Here is a 23,549-nt window from a genome sequence, read left to right as displayed (position 1 = left end):
AAAATAAATTTAAAAGAATTTAAATATCAAAACTTTCATGATGCACTTAGGCAATACTTAGAGAATATTCATAATCCTTAAATGCATATATTAGGAAAGAATAAATTTCAAGTGCTGTCTTAGTTAAAGGGAATGGGAGAAAGGGCAGAGATTAATAAAATCAAATGTACAAAAGCTCAACAGCAAACTGGACACAAGTAAAGAGAATATTAGAGAAATGGAAAGAGACTTGAAGAAACTACCACACATCCAACTGGAGTTCCAAAATGAAAGCAGAGGAAATACAGGAGGGTGCAATACTAAAAAAGACACAGATTTCCCCTAATTGATGAAATACTCAAATCTCAGTTTCAGTAAACCAAACAAACAGAAGCAAATCAAATGAAAGGAAATCTACACCACTATTCTGAAAGGGCACAGAAAACTGTAAAGAGTGTCTTTAAAAAAGCTAGGTGGAAAAGGCAGATTACCTACATGCTTCAGCCATCAGATTGACAGCCGCTTCTTTAACAGTGGAATCCAGAAGACCATGAAATAGAGTTTCTAAGTGCTGAAAGAAAATAAGTTATCAACCTAGAACTGGGTATTAGAAGAAATACCTTTCTAAAGTATATACCTTCAGGAAGAAAAAGAAAATAATTCTAGAAGGAAGGTCTGAAAATCACAAAGAACTGGTGGACAAAGAGAATGATAAACACGTAGGTAATTACAAATCAACAATGACTACATAAAACAATAATAATTAGATCTAATTTGTGGTACTGAAGATAAAATGATAAACTAAAATATGGACAAACAATGGCATATAAATCAAGTAGAGTTAAGTAGATTGGAGTTAAAAGTATTCTAAGTGGTCTAGCTTTCTTAGTATTTTACAAAAATAGCATGGATAAGACAATACTTTTTGTGGATTGTAACATTTTTTTTAAGGTACAATAAGCAACCTAGGCATTAAATTTCACAATTGCCTGTATCTGTTATACTACAAGTTGTTTGAAAACTGCATGTTGCACCTCCTGGTAGAGAAAACTTCTTCATTCTGTACATAACCTCTGTACCTACGGCATGCACAGTTCTCTCCTAAATTCTCTGTAAGATGGTGCTACCTTATTTTAATTCTTTCCTACCTCTGATTATAACAATATATATCAACCACCATACGCCTTTTAGACTGGTTAAAAAATATATTACAACATCAACTGCTGGAAAGAATGTGAACAACCAGAACTCTCATATGTTGCTAGTAAGAATGAAAAATGATATAGCTACTCTGGAAAACATTCTGGCAGTTTATTATAATGTTAAACATACTTTAACATATGAATTAGCAATCACACTCCTAAGTATTTACCAAAGTGAACTGAAAACATGTTTACACAACAACCTGTTTGTGGGGAGTTACAGCAGCTTTACTGATAACTGCCAAAAACTGGAAAACAACGATACTGGGTGAATGGATAAACAAACTGGTACAATGGACTACTACTCAGCAATAAAAAAGAATGAATTACTGATAAACGTAAAAACCTGGACAAATCTCAAAAAGCAATATGCTGTGTGAAAGAAGTCAGTCTCAAATGGCTATACATTTTATGATTCTATTTGTATAATATTCTTGAAAAGCAAACTACAGTGACAGGTAACAGACCAGAGGTTGCCAGGGTAAATGGAGTGGGGAGAGGGTGTATCTACAGCGGGAAGTCACTGTTCTTTTTCCTGAGTGGTGACAGTTAGACAAAACTATCTTAAAATTCATGGAATAGAATACCAAAAAAGAACTTTACTCTGTTTTACCTTTTTTAAAAAAGTTAAAGAATACCATCAAAGAATTCAAGTGTTAGGGATCTATGAATCATTTAATCTCATAATTTTAAAGATGAGCAAACAAATCTAGGGGTGTTAAAAGCAACTTGCTAATTAGTGATCACAGTTAAAGGCAATACTTTCTTAAGAATTCACAAGTTAATACAAAGTAAGTCTACCTCAAAATAAGAAACTCAATCAGACATAAAGAATATATAGAAATTACAAAACAAAAACAGGCCACAGATTCCACAACTGTGTTTGAATACATATAAAATTAAACTATCATTTCTATGCCACGTTTAGCTGGACAAGCCAACAATAAAAAGAAAATTAAGTTCTCACCTCTCTTCATCCAAGAAACACTTAAACCTTACTTTGGTGATTAAGAAAAACTTCCTCAACATAGCTGAATTCCAGAATTTAGAATTATTTCCAAAGTTAACCAAAAAATCTAATGCTATTAGTACTATGCTAAATCAGTATTTCCCTTCTAGATATTAAGGAAAAAATTCACTCTCTCAATAGGTAAAAATCAATCTAAGTTTGGTGGGTCTGAGAAGACAGAAATGGAAACAAGCGTCAGAGATGATACCCAAGAGTCCAAGATTCAGGAAACAGGTTCTTTCCCAATATTACCTTCAGGAGTCCCAGGTGCCAACTAGGACTTAGATTAACCTCTCCACTTTACAGAGACCCAATAATCTTTTTCATAAGGTGTATTCAAATAATATCCTTGTAATTTCCACTGGGATAATAATAATAATACCCCATGAGACTACTCTTGAAATATACAGAAGATGAATAGGAAGTTTAGAGTATCATGAACATGAAGACAACATCAAAAAATTCATGTCTTACTACTCTGAAGAATAAATGAACACTTGTATTTTGCAAATAACAGTCCCAAACCAACAGATCTTGACTTTGCAGCACTGACATATGGAACACTTTAAAGAGTTTTAGTTAAAAGTCTTTAAGTCCATCTGTAAAAATCCTTATTTTACAAATAAGAAACTGAAGATTAATAATTATTGCAGAGGTGAATCAGGAGCAGGACTCCTACCTATTTACACAGTAATCATTTAAACAATGCAGACCTAAATTCTGCCCCCTTTCCTTGAGTCATTTATTCTGCTTGCATACTCCCAAGATGAGGAGAATGCCCAGCACTTCTGCTATTAATCCACGTATTTGGAGAACTGAAAGCAAAGTACTATGTCCTTGAATTTTCTTATCAGATCTCATCTAAAATAAATGATTCTGTTGACCTTAGTATACAATGTAAGATACATAAAATTTTATGACAATCTGACCTAAAATTAATGAACTACGTTTAATTCTCTGCTGTTGTTGCTTTTAATGCTGTCAAGTCAGTAATGAGGGGAGGGCAAAAAAACCTTATTACCTAGTTGTGTGAATATGCCATTTGCAAAAGGAACTATTTTTTTAAATAAATTCAAATTCTAACCAACTAATCAAGTTTATTCCAAACAAAGTAATAAGAAGTCACAGTGGAAAGTTATATTTCATTTAACATTTGCCCTGAAATTATCTGAATGTCTCTATCCTAAACTTTTATTTAAGGCATTGTTCCCCAAGTTACTAAATTTTTTAAGTAACCTGATAAATTATGCATTGGCATTAAATTACAGAGACTAATAAAAGGTTTTTATTTGCTGGGCTTTTTTTTTCAGGTATAATATTCACAACTAAACACCTACTATACTCCATCCAGTCTCTATGGTAAGTAAGCCTTGAAAATAGATGAATAAAACTACAGCCCTGCCCTCAAGGAACATACAGTTTAGTGAGTGATATAAATGTACAGGAATAAATTACAACACACCTTAATACAACAATTAATGGACAAAGTAAACAGGATTATCAAAGAAAGTCAGGAAAGGCTGCGGTGATATCCAAATTGGCTTTTGAGGAAGGAAAGGAATTTGACAGAAGGACCTAAAGGTCATCTCTTTACATGAAATTCTAAGAAAGACTAATCTAATCTAGAAGGTAGACCTGTGCTTGCCAAAAGGTAGGGATAGGGACTGGAGACTGACTGGAAAGTATGTATGCAAGAGAGCCACTGAAGTGATGGAAATGTTCAGGATCACTGGTTGTAGTGATGGTTACTTAGGTATACAAATTTGTTAAAACTCATCAAATCACATACTTAAAATATGTGCATTTTATCATATGTAATTTATACTTCAGTGAAGTTATAATTTTTTTAAAAAAGAGACTGGGAGAAATCAAACTCTGTGGCAAAAACTTCTATGTACCAATTACAAGGTAGTTACTGTCATTCTGTGAGAAGGAAAATGTTTTCTCTAAGAAGGGTTTAAAGCTCCAGCACTGTTTCTTATTTTAGACCTCTCCTAAAGAAGTAATGGGAAAAAAATGTAAAGCTTGGCAACAGAACAGGTTATTTCTAAGTTTATATGATACTGCTAAAAAAAGCATCTTTGTAGCACAAATTTCCATTTATAATGTAATTATTGAATGTGTGAGTAAGAGAATACTAGATCAGGAGTTGAAGAGTTTTTTAGCTAGCTTTGTGATTCTGGGTAAATTAATTCACAACTCTGGGATTATTTCAGCTCTAAAATAAGAGATCTGGTTTCTCTATTCCCTTCATTTTGAAGAGTCAATTATTCTTACAAGGTTGAAATGTCTCCATAGAGAATCTCCAAATGAAATCCATAAGGTGAGTCCCAGATGTTGAATTTGATGCATTTGAAACAAATTCTATCAAATACATTGAATATCAGAAGCTTTTATGTACCTTTTGAGGGTAATTTGATGCTCTTAGTCAAATTTACGTATTTTTTAAATCAAATTTAATTTTACTTATATGTGTTATTTCTTATTGGCTAATCGTACAGGATCTTCTAAAATTTCTACAGTGCTACATACATTACATATATCACTCCTTTTCTTTGCAAATTAAGATATTGAGGCCTTTAGAGATTAAAAACGTTGCTCAATACACCATCTTTGCAAAGATAAAACTATTAGACCATATGTGTTTTATATGATTTTTTATATAAAAAGGTTTAGGAAAATATATGGATGGATAGATAATGGTACCAATACAGAAAAGTTTTTTTTTATTTTAAAAGGTCTACAACAAAAAGTTAGTAATGCTTCCTTAAAGGAAAAAGCATAGGGTTGCACAGAGTAGTCTTTCCATATTTACTTTCTGTACCACTGAAAAATTTCCAACATTAACATTTGTTAATTCTATTGTTTAAAAATTTTGCTTTTTATATTTTCCTTTTATTTCTGTATTAAAAAAAAAAAGTAATGTTTAGCTTTTTAAATTTTCTTTTTTTAAAACAGTATGCCTGGTGGTTTAGTTAATTCAGTTCCTTAGAGCACAAAGAACAAAGGTCATAGGTTTGATTCATTACATTTACAAAGAATAAAAATATCCCTTGGTCACAGAATCCATTTGTAACTTTAAAAAGTCATCTGGCAAACTCATGCTGCTGCTCACAAGGGTAAATGAAGTAAGAACATGTGGCTGACTCAAAACAAAACATTAATACTGGAAAATAACTCTAAGAAATACTTACTGACAGAGGATAAGAAAGTAGCAGGATTACTCATCTTTAAGTAAATGCTTCAAATTTCATACCCATCAACTCACTGTATTTCTGAACAGAATATAAATTAAAGACCTTAATTGTAAGAGAAAATACAGTTCCTGTACTTTCAGAAAAGCTAAAAATTATATGTAGGTTATAAAGCTTACTATTTTAAAAATGATACATTTTCTTATTAGAATATCATATAAACATCAAATATGTTTATACCTGTAACATCTTCTGGATCTGATACAACAATATGTGCATTTAGTTCCTGTAGCTTGTGATGTAGTTCTTCTAATTTTTTATTTGATTTTTTCAAAATGTTGTCCACATAAGCCAGACTTTTTTTATCTGTTGTCACTTTCCTCAGATTTTCAGCTCCTTCTTTGATTTTCAGTTCTTTCCTTATTTCTCTCTTGATTCGATCCTTGACATCATCCAATTTCTGTTGGACCACTGTATCTGAAAAGTCTAATTTTTGAACAGCACTCACATTCTCAGGAAATGGAAGACTTCGAGAATCTCCCTACAAAAAAAACCCAAAACAAAAACAAACAAGTGTGGGAGTTTAGGAAAGTTAGATGCTTAATAAAATGTACAGCCTCAATAACAGAACTATGCATGAAGTGATTCTCTATTAAGTATATTACATATAATTCTTTCTTCAATAAGCAAATTACTTGTTTACCTTCATTACCATACAAAATCATTATTTCAAAAGAACTGCCCACTAAGTAGCATTATCCTATAAAATTATATAAAATAAAGTAAGCACAACATACCTATACACAAAGGCATCTTAGAGCTATACAAAGATAGTGGATTTTTGATATACTATGAACCCAAGTTAGATCCCAACGCCAACACTATGAATCTTGATCAAGCTATCTGCCTTTCAAATATTCAGTTTAGTCATCTATAAAATCTAATAACATCACCCACCTTTCAGAGATATTGTGGTAATTAAAAATATTGTACATGAAGCTCTGAGTGTAATTCTTAGTCACTCAGTGAGTGAAGATTATTATTAAATTTCACAGATAGGAAATTCTATCCTCTGTAAGAAATGTCTTAATAAACAAATATTGGCAAAAGGAAATGTAGAATAATTAATTCTGAAACCTAACTTGACTCCAGTTAGATCACATGGTATCCAATACATGGTCATTGTACTTCCCTGAAAAATTTAAAACTTACTACAGCATCCTAACAGTTTGCTAAGACATTCCGGAAAGCCTTGTTGTACAGTTTCAGAATTGTAGCACTAAGATTTCAAGGCTGTTAAAAAAAAATTGTTACATGAAAATGGTTTATGTATTTGATATATATCATTGAAGGCCCTTGTCTACTTCAATTTCCATTTCTCTTCAATTTGCTCCCTAAATTCCAATCACATTATCCAATTACAGAATTTACTGCCAGAGACAATCTCTCTTGGTTTAGCTACTGTGCATCCTGTGCCTTTGTAATGTACCACGTTTCCCTCTTTCTTCAACTATCTCCTCCTATTCCCTTCTTTGCTTGGTTGACTTATACTTGTTTCAAAGTTTTACCACAGTTCTTCCAGGGAAAGAATTTTGGGCCTATGCCATCTCTTAGAATTTAAATAACCTCTCCTGACCACCCACCAAACACTATGAGCAATTTGAGGACAATGCTCATGCCTGGCAGAGGAGTTCTGTTTTGTTTTCTTAATGATTGTCAATTATGTTATTTAATATCCTTTTAGAGTTCAGAAAAACCTGTCACTGCTGAGGAACTCACACTTTTATCTTTCTGATAAAGGGAACTCATATTCTAGGAAGCTCAAAAGTAAAACTGATATTCAGTCATAGTGACTGTATTAACTAGAATTAGATATGAATCCTATGTGGTAAGCAGGTTTGCTTCCTCTTCCTTTTCACAAGTTGGGACTTTGAGTAACTGTATCTTTACTCCCATCTTTTGTTATCACATGATTCAAATACCTTTTGGAAAGGGGCAGGAGATACATGAAATATAATCAATAATTTAACATAACCAAATGACCTCTGAGAGCAGATAGGAAAGGTTACAATACTTTCTACTACTCCTTTCTTAAAAATTTTACTTGCAATAAACTGTGAAAGTTATTGGAAAATATAATTTTCTTGCATTTAGAACTGAAATGAGATATTCCATCTATTAAATTATGCCTCTACCCTTAAAAAAAAAAGCAATTATATCAGAGATGCTAGAATCAGTCCTAGGCAATGGAACAATATTCTCAACTTAGGTAAAAACAAATTAGCCTCAGAAAATAAACAGCCATTTAACCAGTGGAGATCATCAGTGTTAATCTTAGTAGGTTAGTCTTAGTAGGTTCTATTATAGGCAGTAGTAACTGTCTACACAATCTACATTATATCAATTTATGTTTATAAGCTTAATACTTTCATCTACCATTCACAACTCTTCTTTGTAAAATTTCATGCCTCCCTCAAAAGTGAACAGTAGATACCTTTTCTTATCTTTTCAAAACAAAGTTATATCCAACCTTTAATCATGAATTCCCTTTAGAATCCATTAATATACTCAGAAAATATGAAGATACAAAATAAAGGAAGAAAAACAGAACTAATCCTAAGCATGAAACTAAATCTCCTAACAGTATTCATGATCCTGCACCAATCATCTACATAAAAAACCTGATTCTTACTTTCAATCACTAGCAAAACAAGTTTAGCTTATTCTAGTTGAATTGATCTAACATGTTCCTTTTTACATTATTTTACTGTTTTTCATTCTTACTCCCTATTCCTTTCACTATCAATCTAAACTCACCATCACAATATATCTGTTCAAAAAAATTCAAATCTTCCATGACTAATCCTATTTTTAATGTACTTTAACATTTACATCATCCATATCCATAATGAAGTCATTCAGTCAGATGGGCCAAATCCAAACACAAAGAAACCATTAGTGAAATTAATATCCATAGAATTTATGGTAAAAATATTGAAATAATTTTTAGTTAAGTAGGTTTCAAGTGGCTAAATAAAAAACCAGAGACCATAATAATTAAGAAACAAAAAGTAAACATTAGGTGGATTTCAAAGGAACCAAAATAAATTAAAAACTCAGTGGAGAGGTTAGCAGATTAGACCAAGATAATGAATTAGTATGTTGGCAGATAACTGAGGAAATTACTGTGAATTCATTGCACAGAGGTATGAGAAATTAAAAGGCATGGAAGATAAAATGAGAAGACCCAAGATCCATCTAATAATAGCTCCAGAGTAAGAGAATAAAGAAAATGGGGGAGCACCACATGAAGAGATAAATGGATGAGAATTTCTGTAACTGAAGAAAGATCTGAACCACTATCCTTAGATTGGATTGGAAGGTCACACCAAGTTGCAAATAAGATAAATGAAAATAACAACAAAAAAACTGAGAAAAAAGACATTTTCCTGATGAATGACAATTAGATCAACGGAAGACTTTTCTTCAGTAACAACAGAGGCTTCAAACTATCAAACTTTCCCATAGGATTTCCAGCTTTTATTTTAAGGTCTTTCTTGCTAAGACTTCATCTAAAATTATAGCAACCACAAAAAACTGGGCCCAGAATATTAATTTTCTGGGGAAGATGGAACACGACCTGACTCAGAACCCATTCTCTGGTCACTAATATCATATGTGTTAACTTAAGGAAAAACTGAGCTGTGGCAGTATACAGACTGTACATTCTTACCTCTTAAATTGACAAAGATTATTCTCATCATGATATTGGCAAAAATCTAGCTATAAGCTGTGAGTCTTTATAAAAGTTATAAATACATAACAAGTTTAAAAATAGTGGTTCCCTCTGGCCCAGTAATTCTAATTCTAGTAATGTAACCTAAGAAAATAATTAGAAACTATTAATATATAGAACAATCAATTCAATAATTTAAAAAATTTTAATATGTATAAAGCACTGTGCTGGGCACTGATAAGACTCTTTCATAAAATTTACAAATTGCAGGGCTTTAACCAACTTATAGGAAAGAGGAAGTTTAGGACGCTAAGTGTCATAACAAAAAAATTTCAAACAGTCTAGGAGGATAAGAAAAGGTTTCTCTTTACTTACACCCTTCATTATTCCACAGCAGCATGTCCAGCCCAATATATTACTGCTATGTACACATAGTTTTAGTTCAAATTATGCTTAAAATAAGAAGGAAGGGGGAGAAAGACTGGAAAGAGAAGAAAATATTAACAATAATTATCTCAGTAAAAAAATTAAGAGGGATTTTCATATTCAAAGCTTTCCATATTTTCTCAAATTTTTTTAGCAACGAACATTTAGTGCCTGTCCTTAATAATGAGGGAAAGGCATTATTTAAAAGAAACCAAAAGTAACTTCCACTTTATTTCAATTTTGACAGATGTAAAAGCTTATAATTATACTTTATACTCTATAGTATACTGCTTTTAATTAGGTTATTTTGAGTCACTACAATTCTACTGCAAGGGATGAGACTACACATTCCGCTCTCATCAGACCATCATGTACCAGCCAAGTATTTGAAATACACAGAAGTATTAATATGTATTTGATAAATACAATTATTTTTATTTTATGAAATAATGAAATTGTGATCTAGAAGAAAGCATAAATTAACATTTTCAATTTACCACATTTCAAGAAACTCACAGTGAAATTAAAAAAACACTATAGTAAGAACAGGATCAGGTTCAAAGAACAAAATGAAGAAAAAATTGTCACTTATGACCAAGTACTTCATTTAGGGAAAGAAAGGAAAGGATGTTTACTCTTCACTGGCCAAGTTCCCAGAGAAGTGAAAAAGCTATTACTTTCTCTACATTATAGAAATATAAAACAGTCGGACCTGATAGATTCCAAGAAACGTTACACCACCCATAAAAACTCACTGGGTACAATGATTCATAGACTGTTTTAGCTAGAAGGAATTTCAAAGATCATGTAGCCTAACTCCCTTGATTTTAACTTTCAGGAAAAGCAGGTTGAAAGCAGCTAAGCAACTTGTCTAAGGACATGTGGAAAAGTCAATGACCTGGCTGGGTTTACATGCTAGGCTCCTAACTCCTCATTTGTTACTCTTTTACTCCATACTGCCTTTTTTGAGGAAACCCTTGAAGAATCCATTTCCCTGTGTTTGAACTACACCTTGATGTAACTGATCTATGTGTATTAATTAATGAATAATATGTGCCTTAAATCAGGGATATTGGCAGGACATATTTCCTCTTATTCTCTAAATTTGTCCTAATTCCACCTTCTTTGTCTCAGGGGAGAATGCTCCATCAGAAAGCAAGAAACTAGTTCTAATACTAGCTCTCTGTCACTAGCTATGCAACCCAAGCACCTTATCCCATATCTCTGTACCTGTTTGCTCATCTGCAAAATGATGTTCAGCTTTCTTTTAGTTTTTTTTGAAATTTCACTTTTTCAAAATATTTACTGAATACTCAGAAATGAAAATGGTGCAATCCTTTGTTTCAGATATTCAATTTATTAAAGAAGAGTAACATAAAAATCCAACATCATCTGAAGAAAGCAGCAAAGCTTTACACAAATGTAGGCCATACAGTGTGTGTGTGTGTATGTGTGTGTGTGTGTGTGTGTGTGTATTTGGACAGAAGGCTCAGTTATAATGTGGTATGATGGAAAGCACTATGCACTTGGAGTCAAGCCACATAAATTCTGATACTGCAAACATGCTATACTTGCAACTTCCTTACCTGCAAAATGGAATTATTTCAACTACCTTGACTGTATTATTTTTAAGTCTCATAATTGCTATGCCTAGGACTAAGAAGTATGCTTTCATAGCAAAAGTACAATCCTGGCACACAACACTGAAATCAGATACTGCTGGGTGCCTATATAATATCCATCCTCCCTTTATCTTTACAAAAAAACTACCATTTTGTTAGATCCAGCAAAGTACACAGATAAAAGTCTCACCTTATTAGATTCTCTTGCATCTAGAAGTAGCTATATGACTACTCTTGTCAAAGAGAAGCAAGCCCAGGATTTTAGGGAAAGCTTCTACTTTTCTTCCTTTTTTGTCTAGAATTCAGACCCAAGGCCTCAAGGTGCAGCAGCCATCCTATGATAGTAAGGGACAAATAGGACAAAACCAACACACAAAGGATGGCAAAGCAAAGAGAAAGAATCTGGAACCCAGAGGGCTCTACTGAACTGCTATACAAGTCCTAGACTGCCTGCTTTAAAATTCTTGTTTTAGATGAAATGTAAATTCCTATTTGATTAAGGATCACATAGGAGGGCCTTGCAGGCCAATATAAAGACTTCGGTTTTCACTCTAAGTGAAATGGGGTAGGGCTTAGGCAAAGAAGTGATATGTTATGACTTACTGTGCTGAGTAAATGTGAATGGTACAAGAAAAGCAGGGAAACCCATTATGAAGCCATGGTACAAAATGGCCTCAAATGAATTCTGTCTCCCTACATTCACATTGTCATGTAGCCCCCTTCCACACTAACTCAAGATTACCCCTCCGACTTACTCTGACTGATAGTGTGATCGAAGTGACATTCTGATAATGAGCAGCAAGTCTAAGAGCAGGCCTCAAGAGGACTCACAGCTTCTATTTTCACTCTTGAAAACCTAAATACTATTAAAAGAAGTCTGGACTATTTTGCTAGATAAAAAGACTCTGGACAATGAGATTAACCTTGTGGAGTAAGGCCTTTGGGAGAGAACCAAAGCACTCCAGCTCCAGCTGTTTCAGCCATTCTAGCTGAGGCACCAGACATGTGAGTGAGGCCATACATAGTGGACATTCCAGTACAGTTTACCCACCAGCTGAATGCAGCTGCATAAACCAAGTGCAGGTAAGACCAGCAGAAGAAACGTCTAGTATAGCCACAGAATCTTGAGATGAGTTTAAACTGTAATAGATTTGTGATACTGAGGCTACTACAGTAATCCAGGCAAGAGATGATTATAGCTGTAAGCAGTCTCTTTGGTTATAGTGATTATTAATTGCTTTCTGTTGACTACCAACAGATAAAAAAAAAAAATGTAACAATCGACTTTGAGGGGTGGAAATATTAATAATATCATTATGTAGAAAAAGGAAAAGCAATTTTCCTTTCTTTCACACTTTATGCCACCCTCCCCATGTACACATACTTTGAGAAGGATATAGGTACAGATAATCCTCTTCTTCTTTAAACAAAACAAAACAGAGTTGTTATTTTTTAAAACAGACTTGCCTAATAAAAAATTGCCTTGCTTCTTTACCACTGCAGTCACAAAACTGAGCATAAGAGGCATGTGGGCAAGCGTATTCAATCCTCAGATCAGTGAATGATTTAGGAGTAGTCATGTGACTGAAGTAGGCCCATTCTGATGCCCTTTTCAGGGATTGAAAGGGAAATCCTTCCCCTGAGAACACCATTTGCAAACACAATAAAAATCTGAAGCTACTGATAAAGAGATGTGCTCTTCTTACCATAATGAGAAAACAAGGCTGACCCAGAAAAAGGCTAAGATGTGAATTAAAGAGAAAAAGATCACCAGCTAAGCATCTAAATCCAATTACACTTAAAGCAAACATACCTCCATACTCCTAAACTTTTTAGTCACAGTACCAACCAATTCCTTTTTTGCTTGGTTTCATTTTAAGATTTATCACAAATCAGAGTCTAAAATAATGTATGTATAGCTCAATGCTTTGAAACATAATCTAATTTAATAATGATAACTACAATTCCAGATCTCCATATATGATCTTTTTCTAATATTAATATCAATGTTCCTTATGTTTGTGTACTCTACCACTTTAAATAACCTCATTTTATACCACAAAACTGAATCTAATGGGTCAGATTTCCATCTCTGCTCCAAAGGATGGTTCTAATAATTTTTTGTTTCATTTTCCATACTCTTCTCCCTTGAGCTTCTGGAAAATGTTTTTTTTGTTTTGTTTTGTTTTTTTGATCTCATTCAAACTATGTGATAACAGTGAGGCTTTCAATGCTCTTACATGATTCTATATGCCTGCCACAGTTGAATCATCTAAGGATTGGACACCTTACTAAGCTAAACCACAGTATCTCACATTCTGGCCAAACATGACTGATACAGTCATTCCACGAATATTTATTGGATACCCACTATGTGTGCTAGATGCTGTGCTGGACACTGGATATACAGTGATGGAAAAAAAACAAAAAAAGACATCTGTAGCTATATTAAGCTAAACGAGTTCATGATGATGTTTCCAACTCTCATCCATAATCAATATGCATCATTTTAGCCTCTTTCCCTTTTTTATCTGTAAATTTTCTTCCCATAGTAAGAAACCTGGTTCCTATTAGTTGCCATTCATTTACTTAATTACCCAGATTCCATTATACATGTATAGTAGGATCAGAATTGTTTACCCATACCCCAGGGAAACAACTTTATTAACTAAAGTACAGTGGTTACAAGCAGTTCTTTTTGGCTTTAGAATTACAGAATCCATTCATTTTCGAAGTTAGCACCTTTTCTAACCACCCTCTTCAGTGAGGTTGTTTCATACACAGATATTAGACACTTTCATTCTCCCTTAACGGTCTACATTCCCTTCTTAGATCTCTGACGTTCAAAACGATACTTTTTAATGACTAACTTATGTACTCTTAATACATTAAGGTTTATTCTTTGGGAAGTTCTATGGGTTTTGACAAATTCATGTCATGTATTCATAATTAAATTATCATACAGAACAGTTTCACAATCTCAAAAATCCCCTGTACCTCACCTATTCAATGGTCCTCTTTCCCCAGAATTCCTGGCAACCACTAATCTTTTTATAATTTCAATAGTTCTGCAAAGCCAAGCTATCCCCACCAACCACCCCTGCTCCCCTGACCAAAAGCCAGGAAGAATCTGCTGTCTCTAGCTGAAGAACTGTGAAAGGGACAACCCAGCAGGACAGAAAACTTTTTGACAACATCCACTCTATTCCAGCCAAGCACCATGGATGCTCCCCATCCTGCCATGGCAGAGGATACTGAATGGAGTATCTGGATTTCTCACCAGGCAGCGCAGGTGGTTCATGGTAGCAAGGCAGAAGCAGGTACCTTAGGGCAGTGTTCTCTTTCCCTGCCAGTGCAGTGCCAGTGTAGAATGAAGTGGGCATCCTGAACTTCTGCTTTTTGACAGTAGTAGGACCCTGAAGGAGATTCATCTTCCCCACCAATGAAGAGGCATCAACAGAGACCAAGTAGGGAGTGTGGTCTCCTTTTCTCTACCCTGAGGTAGAGAGGGTCTGTATGGGCTTTCCTTCCCTGCCAGGGCAGCATAAGTAGACACCAAGCAGGGAATGTATACTCCCACTTGACAAGAACAGGTAAATGAGGGTGAGGATTCCTTCCCTCAGGAATGTGGTGCCAACAGAGACTAGCCCCCATATTCAATGGTAGATGACTCACAGTGACACTTTCACCCCCCAGCTGCATGATGCCATCAGACAATGAATGGGATTTTGGGCTTCTGTCTCCCATCCAGCAGTGACAGGTGGTAGGAGGTGGAAATCCCCTCCTCTAATGGTGTGTTGTCAATGAAAACCAGCTGGAGACCAGGACAAGGATTCCACTACTATCCAGCAGGGGCAGGCAGTGTGTCCCCTCACTACCCCAAGAAACACATAAAATAGGAGGAAGATCTTGGAGAAGAGAGGAGAGAGATGGGGAAAAGAATTCTTTAAACCTGCATAAGAAGTCCTGGGCAGAATTAGGACTTGGCAGAACCAACCCACATTGAGCTGACCAGAGCTCATATGCAATATGGTTTCAGAAATGAACTACACCATCAAACTCAGCCTTTCAGAGCAACCTTCAGATAGTACACAAAGCATACTGGAATAACACTGCAAAGGCCCTGAGAAGTAAATTATCATGGGAACCACAGCCCACAAAAGTAGACCAGGGTCTGTGTGCTAAATCTAAACAGAGTGAGTTCTTGATAAAACAGTAGACTTAAATAGGGTCCAGGGTTTCATAACATAATGGGCAAAATGTCCAGGCTATGATAAAAAAAAAAAAATCACACCCAAACCAGCAAAATGACAAACTGGAATAAAAAAGTCGATATATGCCAACACCAACATAAATCAGATGTTGAAATTAACCGAGCAGGATTTTAAAGCAACCATCATAAAAATGCTTCAACAATTATGAACACTCTTAAAACCAGTGACTGGAAAGCCTCAGCAAATACTTGAAGATTTAAAAAAGAATCAAGGAAGTTATGGAACTGAAAAATATAATAAATAAAAACCTCAATGAATGGACTCAACAGTTGATTGGAGGTAACAGAAAAAGAATCACTATACTTGAAGACAGATGAACATAACTTAACCAATCTGAACAACAGAAAGGAAATAGACTGGAGATAAATTAGTAAGGGGCAGAAATCTACTGGACGATAATAAAAGTTGACATTTGTGTCACAGGAGTCCCAAAAGAAGAAAAAGATTGTGTCTGAAAAAAAAATTGAAATGATGGTTAATTTCCAAAATTTGGTAAAAGGCATAAACAGACACATTCAAGAAGCAAAGTAAATCCCAAAATAGGAGAAATCCAAACACATCTAAAAAAGCCAACATGCATCAAATCAAACTTCGGGAAACTACAAAGAAAACATTTTTGAAAGCAGCTGGACAGAAATGATGCATTTCTCTATGAAAACCATGGAAACCAGATGAAAGTGGTATAACATTTTAAATGCTCAAAGGAAAGAATGTCAACTTCAATTTCTATACCCAGTGAAAATACCCATCAGGAATTAAAGGGAAACAAAAACATTCTTAAAGAAAAGCTAAGAGAAATTGTAAAAGTCCTATTCTTAAAGAATGGCTCAAAGTTCCTCAAAACTAGAAAGAAATGACAACTGCAAGAGGTTTGTAACTTCAGAAAGAAAGATGAATGAAGAAAAATGGGCTAAATGTAAAGAAACAAGACCCATCTATATGCTGCCTATAAGAGATTTGTTTCAGACCTAAAGACATTACAGACTGAAAGTGAAGGGATGATTAAAAAATGGGCAGAGGATCTGAAGAGATACTTCTCCAAAGAAGAAATTCAGATGGCCAACAGGCACATGAAAAGATACTCCACATTGCTAATCATTAGAGAAATGCAAATTAAAACCACAATGAGATATCACCTCACACCAGTCAGGATGGCCAACACCCAAAAGACACAACAAATGTTGCCAAGGATGTGGAGAAAGGGGAACCCTCCTACACTGCTGGTGGGAATGTAAAGTAGTTCAACCATTGTGGAAAGCAGTATGGAGGTTCCTCAAAAAACTAAAAATAAAAATACCATTTGACCCAGAAATTCTACTCCTAGGAATTTACCCAAAGAATGCAGGAGACCAGTTTAAAAAAGACATAAGCACTCCTATGTTTATCGCTGCACTATTTACAATAGCCAAGAAATGGAAGCAACCTAAGTGTCCATCAGTAGATGAATGGATAAAGAAGCTGTGGTACATATACACAATGGAATATTATTCAGCCATAAGAAGAAAACAAATCCTACCATTTGCAACAACACGGATGGAGCTAGAGGGTATTATGCTCAGTGAAATAAGCCAGGTGGAAAAAGACAGGCACCAAATGATTTCACTCATCTGTGGAATACAAGAACAAAGAAAAACTGAAGGAACAAAACAGCAGCAGACTCACAGAACCCAATGGACTAACAGTTACCAAAAGGAAAGAGACTGGGGAGGATGGGTGGGAAGGGAGGGATAAGGGGGAAAAAGGGGCATTATGATTAGCACACATAATGTAGGGAGGGGGGCACAGGGAAGGCAGTAGAACACAGAGAAGACAAGTAGTGATTCTATAGCATTATACTACGCTGATGGACAGTGACTGTAATGGGGTATGTGGTGGGGACTTGATAATAGGGAGAGTCTTGTAACAATAATATTGCTCATGTATTTGTATATTAATGATAACAACAACAAAAAAAGGTACTTGTTGGTTGTAGAATTTTTAAGTATCAAAAAAAAAGTGAAGTGATGTACACATTCTCTCAAGTGTACATGGAATGTTCTCCAGAATAGATCACATATTAGGACACAAAAAAAGCCTCAATAAATTCGACTTAAAATTGTATCAAGCACCTTTGAAGCCTGCAAGGGATGAAACTAGATATTACATGAAGAAAACAAAAAAATCCCACATACACATGGGAACTAAACAGCATGCTTCTAAATATTCAATGGATCAATGAACAAATCAAAGAGGAAATCAAACAATACATGATGGAAACAAAAGAACACAGAAACACAACAGTTCAAAAATGAGGGATGCAGCAAAAGAGGAAAGCGCATAAGCAATAAGAGGCCTATCTCAAGAAACAAGAACAATTGCAAATAAACAATCTAACCTCAAAACTAAAGGAATTAGAAAAAGAACAAAGTCCAAAGGTTGTTGAAGAAAGGACATAATAAAGGTCAGAACACAAATAAGAGACTAAGAAAACAATAGAAAAAAAAATCAATGAATCGAAGAGCTGGTTCTTTGAGAAGATAAACAAAATGGACAAACCCCTAGCCAGACTTACGAAAAAAAAGAAGAGGACACAAACAAAATCAGAAATGAAAAAGAAGTTACAACTGACACCACAGAAATTCAAAGAATCGTAAGATAATTCTATGAAAAATTATATTCCAATTAATTGGACAAGAAGAAGAAATAGACAAATTCCTAGAAATGTCTAATCTTCCAAGACTGACCCAAGGAGAAACGAAATATCTAAACAGACCAATTACCAGTAACAATATTGAAGTGGTAATAAAAAAACTCCCAACAAACAATGGTCCAGGACCAGATGGCTTCATAGGTGAATTAAACATTTAAAGAAGAGCTAATACCCATCCTTCTTAAAGTACTCCAAAATTAGAAGAGGAAGGACAATTTCCAAACTCTTTCTGTGAGGCCAGCATCAACTTAATACCAAAACCAGAAAAAAACAATACGAAAAAAGAAAATTACAGACCAATATCCCTCATGAACACAGGTGCAAAAATCCTCAAGAAAACATTAGCAAACTGAATTCAAAAATACATCAAAAGGATCACCCTTCATGAGAGGGGGATTTACTCCAGGGATGCAAAGATGGTACGATATCCATAAATCAACCTATGTAATACAACACATTAACAAAAGGAAGGGTAACCATATGATCCTATCAATGGATTCTGAAAAAGCATTTGACAAAATTCAACATCCATTCATGATAAAAACTCTGAACAAAGTGGATATAGAGGGACATACCTCAATACAATAAAGGCCATATATGACAAACCCACAGCCAATATCATACTCAATGGCAAAAAGCTAACAAGGATGACCACTCTCACCACTTTTATTCAATGTACTACTGGAAGTCCTAGCCATGGAAATCAAGCAAAAGCAAGAGATAAAAGGCATCCAAATTGGTAAGGAAGAATTAACACTGTCACTATTTGCAGATGACATGATACCATGTATAAAAAATCCTAGACTCCAACCAAAGAACCATCAGAACTAATAAATGGATTCAGCAAAGTCACAAGATACAAAAACAATACACAGAAATGTGTTGCATTCCTATATATTCACAATGAACTAGCAGAAAGAGAAATCAAGAAAACAATTCCGTGTACAATTACATCTATAAGAAAAAAATGCTTAGGAGTAAATCTGACCAAGGAGGTTAAAGATCTGAACTCTGAAAACTGTAAGAAATTGATGAAACTGCAGAAGATACAAATGGAAATCTATTCTATGTTCATGGATAGGAAGAATACTGTCAAAATGGCCATCCTGCCTAAAGCAATTTACAGATTGCAATCCCTATTAAAATACCAATGGAATTTCTCAATGAACTAGAGCAAATAATCCTAAAATTCATATGGAACTACAAATACCCCAAACAGCCAAAGCAATCTGGAGAAGAAAGAACAAAGCTGGGAGTATCACACTCCATGACATCAAGTTATACTATAAAGTTATAGTGATTAAAACAGCATGCTACTGGCACAACAGACACATAGATCAATGGGACAGAATAGAGAGCTCAGAAACAAAACCATGCATATATGACCAATTAATATATGACAAAGGAGGCAAGAATATACAATGGGAAAAGACAGTCTCTTCAATAAATGGTGCGGGGAAAATTGGACAATTACATGCAAGAGAATGAAATTGGATTACTGTTTAACACTATACACAAAAGTAAACTCCAAATGGATTACAGACCTAAAATATAATTCCTAAAACCATAAAACTCCTAGAAGGAAACATAGGCAGTAAACTCTTGATCACCAGCATTAACAATTTTTTTTCTGGATACATCCCCCCAGGCAATGGAAACAAAAGCAAAAATAAACAAGTGGGACTACATCAAACTAAAAAGCTGCTACACAGCAAAGGAAACAATCAACAAAACAAAAAAGCAACCTACAATATGGGAGAATATATTAAATGATATATCCAATAAGGGGTTGACATCTAAAATATATAAAGAATTCATATAACTTACCACCAAAAAAACCCCAAACAACCCATTTAAAAATGGGCAGAGGACCTGAAGAAACATTTTTCCAAAGACATACAGCTGGCCAACAGGCACACGAAAAGACCTTCACATCACTCATCTGTAGGGAAATGCAAATCAAAACCACAATGAGATATTGCCTCACATCAGTTAGAATGGCCACTATCCAAAAGAGAAGAAATAACCAGTGTTGGTGAGGATGTGGAGAAAGGGAACCCTCCTACACTGTTGGTGGGAATGTCAATTGATGCAGCCACCATGGAAAACAGTATGGAGGTTCCTCAAAAAACTAAAAATAGAAATACCACCAATCCAGTAATTCCACTCTTATCAATTTACTGGAAGAAAAGAAAATGTCTGATTTGAAAAGATACATGTACCCCTATGTTTACTGCTGCATTTATAATAGTGAAGATATGGAAGCCACCAAAGTGTTCAACAATACATGACTGTATAAAGAAGATATGGTACATATACACAATGGAATATTACTCATCCATAAGAAAAAAACAAATCCTACCATTTGCAACAACATGGGTAGACCTAGAGGGTATTATGAGAGGTGAAATAAGCCAGGCAGAGAAAGATAACTACTGCTTATCACTTACGTGTCATCTTAAAAAATAATAAAACAAAATGAACAAAACAGCGATAGACTCACAGACACTCAGAAGTGACCGGTGGTTACCATGGGGGGAGGGGTGGGTAGGGTAGGTAAAACAGGTAAAGGGAATAAAGAGGCACAAAACCTCAATCATAATATACTTTTCATGAGGATAAAAGTACAGCATAGAAAATACAGTCAGTAATTCTGTAACATCTTTCTATGGTGACAGTAACTACACTACTTGGCGTAAGCATTTAATAATGTAGATAACTGTTCAACCACTTGTGTTGTATACTTGAAATCAATATACTATTGTGTATCAACTATACTTCAATAAACAAAAATAACACTAAATGTTAAAGACTCATTCTTTTCATGAGTTTCTATATGATGTTCTGATGTGCTCGATGTAAAGGAAATACGACAATTTCAATTTTAAAATGGGGAGCATTAAGGGACTTAAAAAAAGTGACAAAATGTTAATACCAACAGTATACACATATGTATTGGAATAACCAAAGGAACTACCTTAGAATAAAAACTGGTGATATACTCAAAAAGACTATAAATTAAAAAAATGGAATTCTAAAAAAGGGTTCACATAGCCTATGAACAGGGAAACAGGTGGAAGAAACAGAACAAACAGAAAACAAATAATGATCTAGCAGACTTAAGCTCTTACATATCAATAATTACTTTAAATGTAAAGGTCTAAATCCAAAAAATCAAAACAGATTGCACAGTGGAGTAAAAGTATGACCTAGCTTTATGCTATCTATGAAACTAACTTTGAATACCATGGCGTAAGCAGAGTGAATGGAAAAGGGTATGCCATACAAACATTAATTAAAAATAAAAGCAGAAGTGACTATATTAGTATTAGGAAAAGCAAACTTCAAAGCAAAGAGAGTTATCAGTCCAAAAGAGGGTCATTACAAAATGATAAAAGGATCCATTCACCAAGAGGCCACAGCAATCCTAAATGTGGAAACAAGAGAACTTCAAAATACAAGAAACAAAAACTGACAGAACAAAAGGTGAAACAGAAAAGTAGAAAATTATAGTTGGGGACTTCAACATTGCTATTTTAGCAAGATAGAACTACCAGAGAGAAAATGAGCAAGAGGACAGAAGAACTAAAAAAGAGGGTTTAATGAACATAGAACACTCCATCTAATTTAAAAGAATTTAAACAAAGTTGAAGTTCATTGATCATTAAGAAATCAAACTAGTCAGTAACAGAAAGTCAATAGAAAATTTTCAAATGCTTAGAAACTAAAAACACTTCTAAATAATCCACGGTTCAAAGGGAAAGTCTCCAAGGAAATTTTTAAAAATACATAGAACTGAATAAAAGTGAAAATACAATGTATCAAAATTTGTGGGATACAGCTAAACTCCCAACTCAAGAAACTAAAAAAAGAATAACAAAATACCCAAAACAGGTAAAGGAAGGAATAAAAACAAGAGCAGAAATCAGTGAGGCTGAAAAAAAGAGAGGGAAAAAAAAATCAATAAAACAAAAGTTGACTGTGTGAAAGATGAGTAAAATTGATAAACCTGTAGGAATATTGTCAAAGAAAAGACACAAAGTACACTATCAGGAATAAAACAGGGAATATGACTATAAATATTCCAGCCATTAAACAGTAAGGGAACACTAAAAACAAATCTACACATATGAATCAACAACTTAGATGAAACAAAGCAATCGCTAGAAAGGACAATACCAACAAAACTAACCAGTAAGAAATATATAATCTGAATAGTCACATACCTATCCATAAAATAAGAGGGAATACCTCCCAACTCCTTTTATGGGATTAATATTTTTACTCTGATACAAGAAAAGAACACTCTCTAATAGAATAAATGAACACAAGGATCAATTTCTCCCATGAATTTAGATGTAAAAATGCTCAACAAAATATAAGCAAATTCAATATAGTAATGAAGAAAATTATACATTATGACCCAGTAGGGTTTATTCCAAGTATGCAAGACCAGTTCAATATTCAAAATTCATCAATATAATCTAGTACGTCAACTATTAAACATTTAAAAAATCACATGATCATACCAACTGATACAGAAAAAGCTTTTGGCAAAATTTTAACAGGCATTCATGAATTAAAACTCTCAATAAACTAGGCGTAGAGGACAACTTCCTCAACTTGATAAAGAACATCTACAAAAAATTTACAGCTAATACCATATACCCAGTAATGAAAAACTAAATGCTTTTCCCTAAGATCAGGACGAAGATGTCTATTCTCAACATTTACTAAACAGTTTTGGGCATTCTAGCCCCTTTAATTAGACAATAATGGGCATATGGATTGGAAAAGAAGAAATAAAATTGGCCCTATTAGCAGACAATATCGTCATCTACATAGAAAATCCTAAGAAATTTTTACCAAAAACTTCTAGAATAAAACATCAGCAATATTACAGGATAGAAGAACAGTAAAAAATCAATTGTACTTCTGTGTACTCACAATGACCAAGTAGACACCAAAATTAGAAGCACAGTACCATTTACAATTATTGCTTATGTGCTCCTGTGAGGTGATCCATAGTACCCATGCCCTTTCCCTATCAAATTCCTCATTCACACCTTACTTCACATCTGCTTGACAGTAAGATAAGCTCTCTAAGAATAGAGGCAATAGCTGTCTTGTTCAATACTGGGTCCCCAGCAGTGTCTGGGACATCATAGCTAATCAATAAATATTTCTAAGGAAAAAAAAAAAAAAAAAGCAGGCTTCAAGTTTCACATGCAGAATAGTAACCTCCCATATCCAAACTGCAAACTCTACTCTTCCCCCAAAAAACTCCAGTTATAGAAAAAGTTTCAGGCAAAAAGAAAAAGAAGGTATTGGAAGAAAAAATCAACTAGTCAGATACCAAGACAATCCCCCACATTTATAATACAGAAAGGGCTTTCAGTCACTGATCATTTTTCTTAT

At 34.3% G+C, this 23,549-nt stretch overlaps 1 protein-coding gene across 2 annotated transcripts in view; it reads right to left on the bottom strand.

The window, feature by feature from the left end:
* Nucleotides 1-23,549, bottom strand: part of PKN2 (protein kinase N2) — a 131,345-nt gene that overhangs the window by 83,223 nt on the left and 24,573 nt on the right. The window contains exons 2-3 of one of the 2 annotated variants that reach the window (XM_057500396.1): nt 19,959-20,073; nt 5,625-5,925 (exon numbers count right to left, since the gene is read on the bottom strand). In XM_057500396.1, coding sequence (XP_057356379.1) covers nt 5,625-5,925; nt 19,959-20,015 — 358 coding nt within the window. In that variant the 5' untranslated portion in view covers nt 20,016-20,073. The remainder of the gene's footprint in view (nt 1-5,624; nt 5,926-19,958; nt 20,074-23,549) is intronic. The other variant, XM_036890155.2, reaches the window with a different exon arrangement.

This window comes from Manis pentadactyla, chromosome 4, assembly GCF_030020395.1.
Source record: "Manis pentadactyla isolate mManPen7 chromosome 4, mManPen7.hap1, whole genome shotgun sequence".
NCBI classification, from domain to species: domain Eukaryota; kingdom Metazoa; phylum Chordata; class Mammalia; order Pholidota; family Manidae; genus Manis; species Manis pentadactyla.
This window is presented reverse-complemented; position numbering and strand designations above follow the sequence as displayed.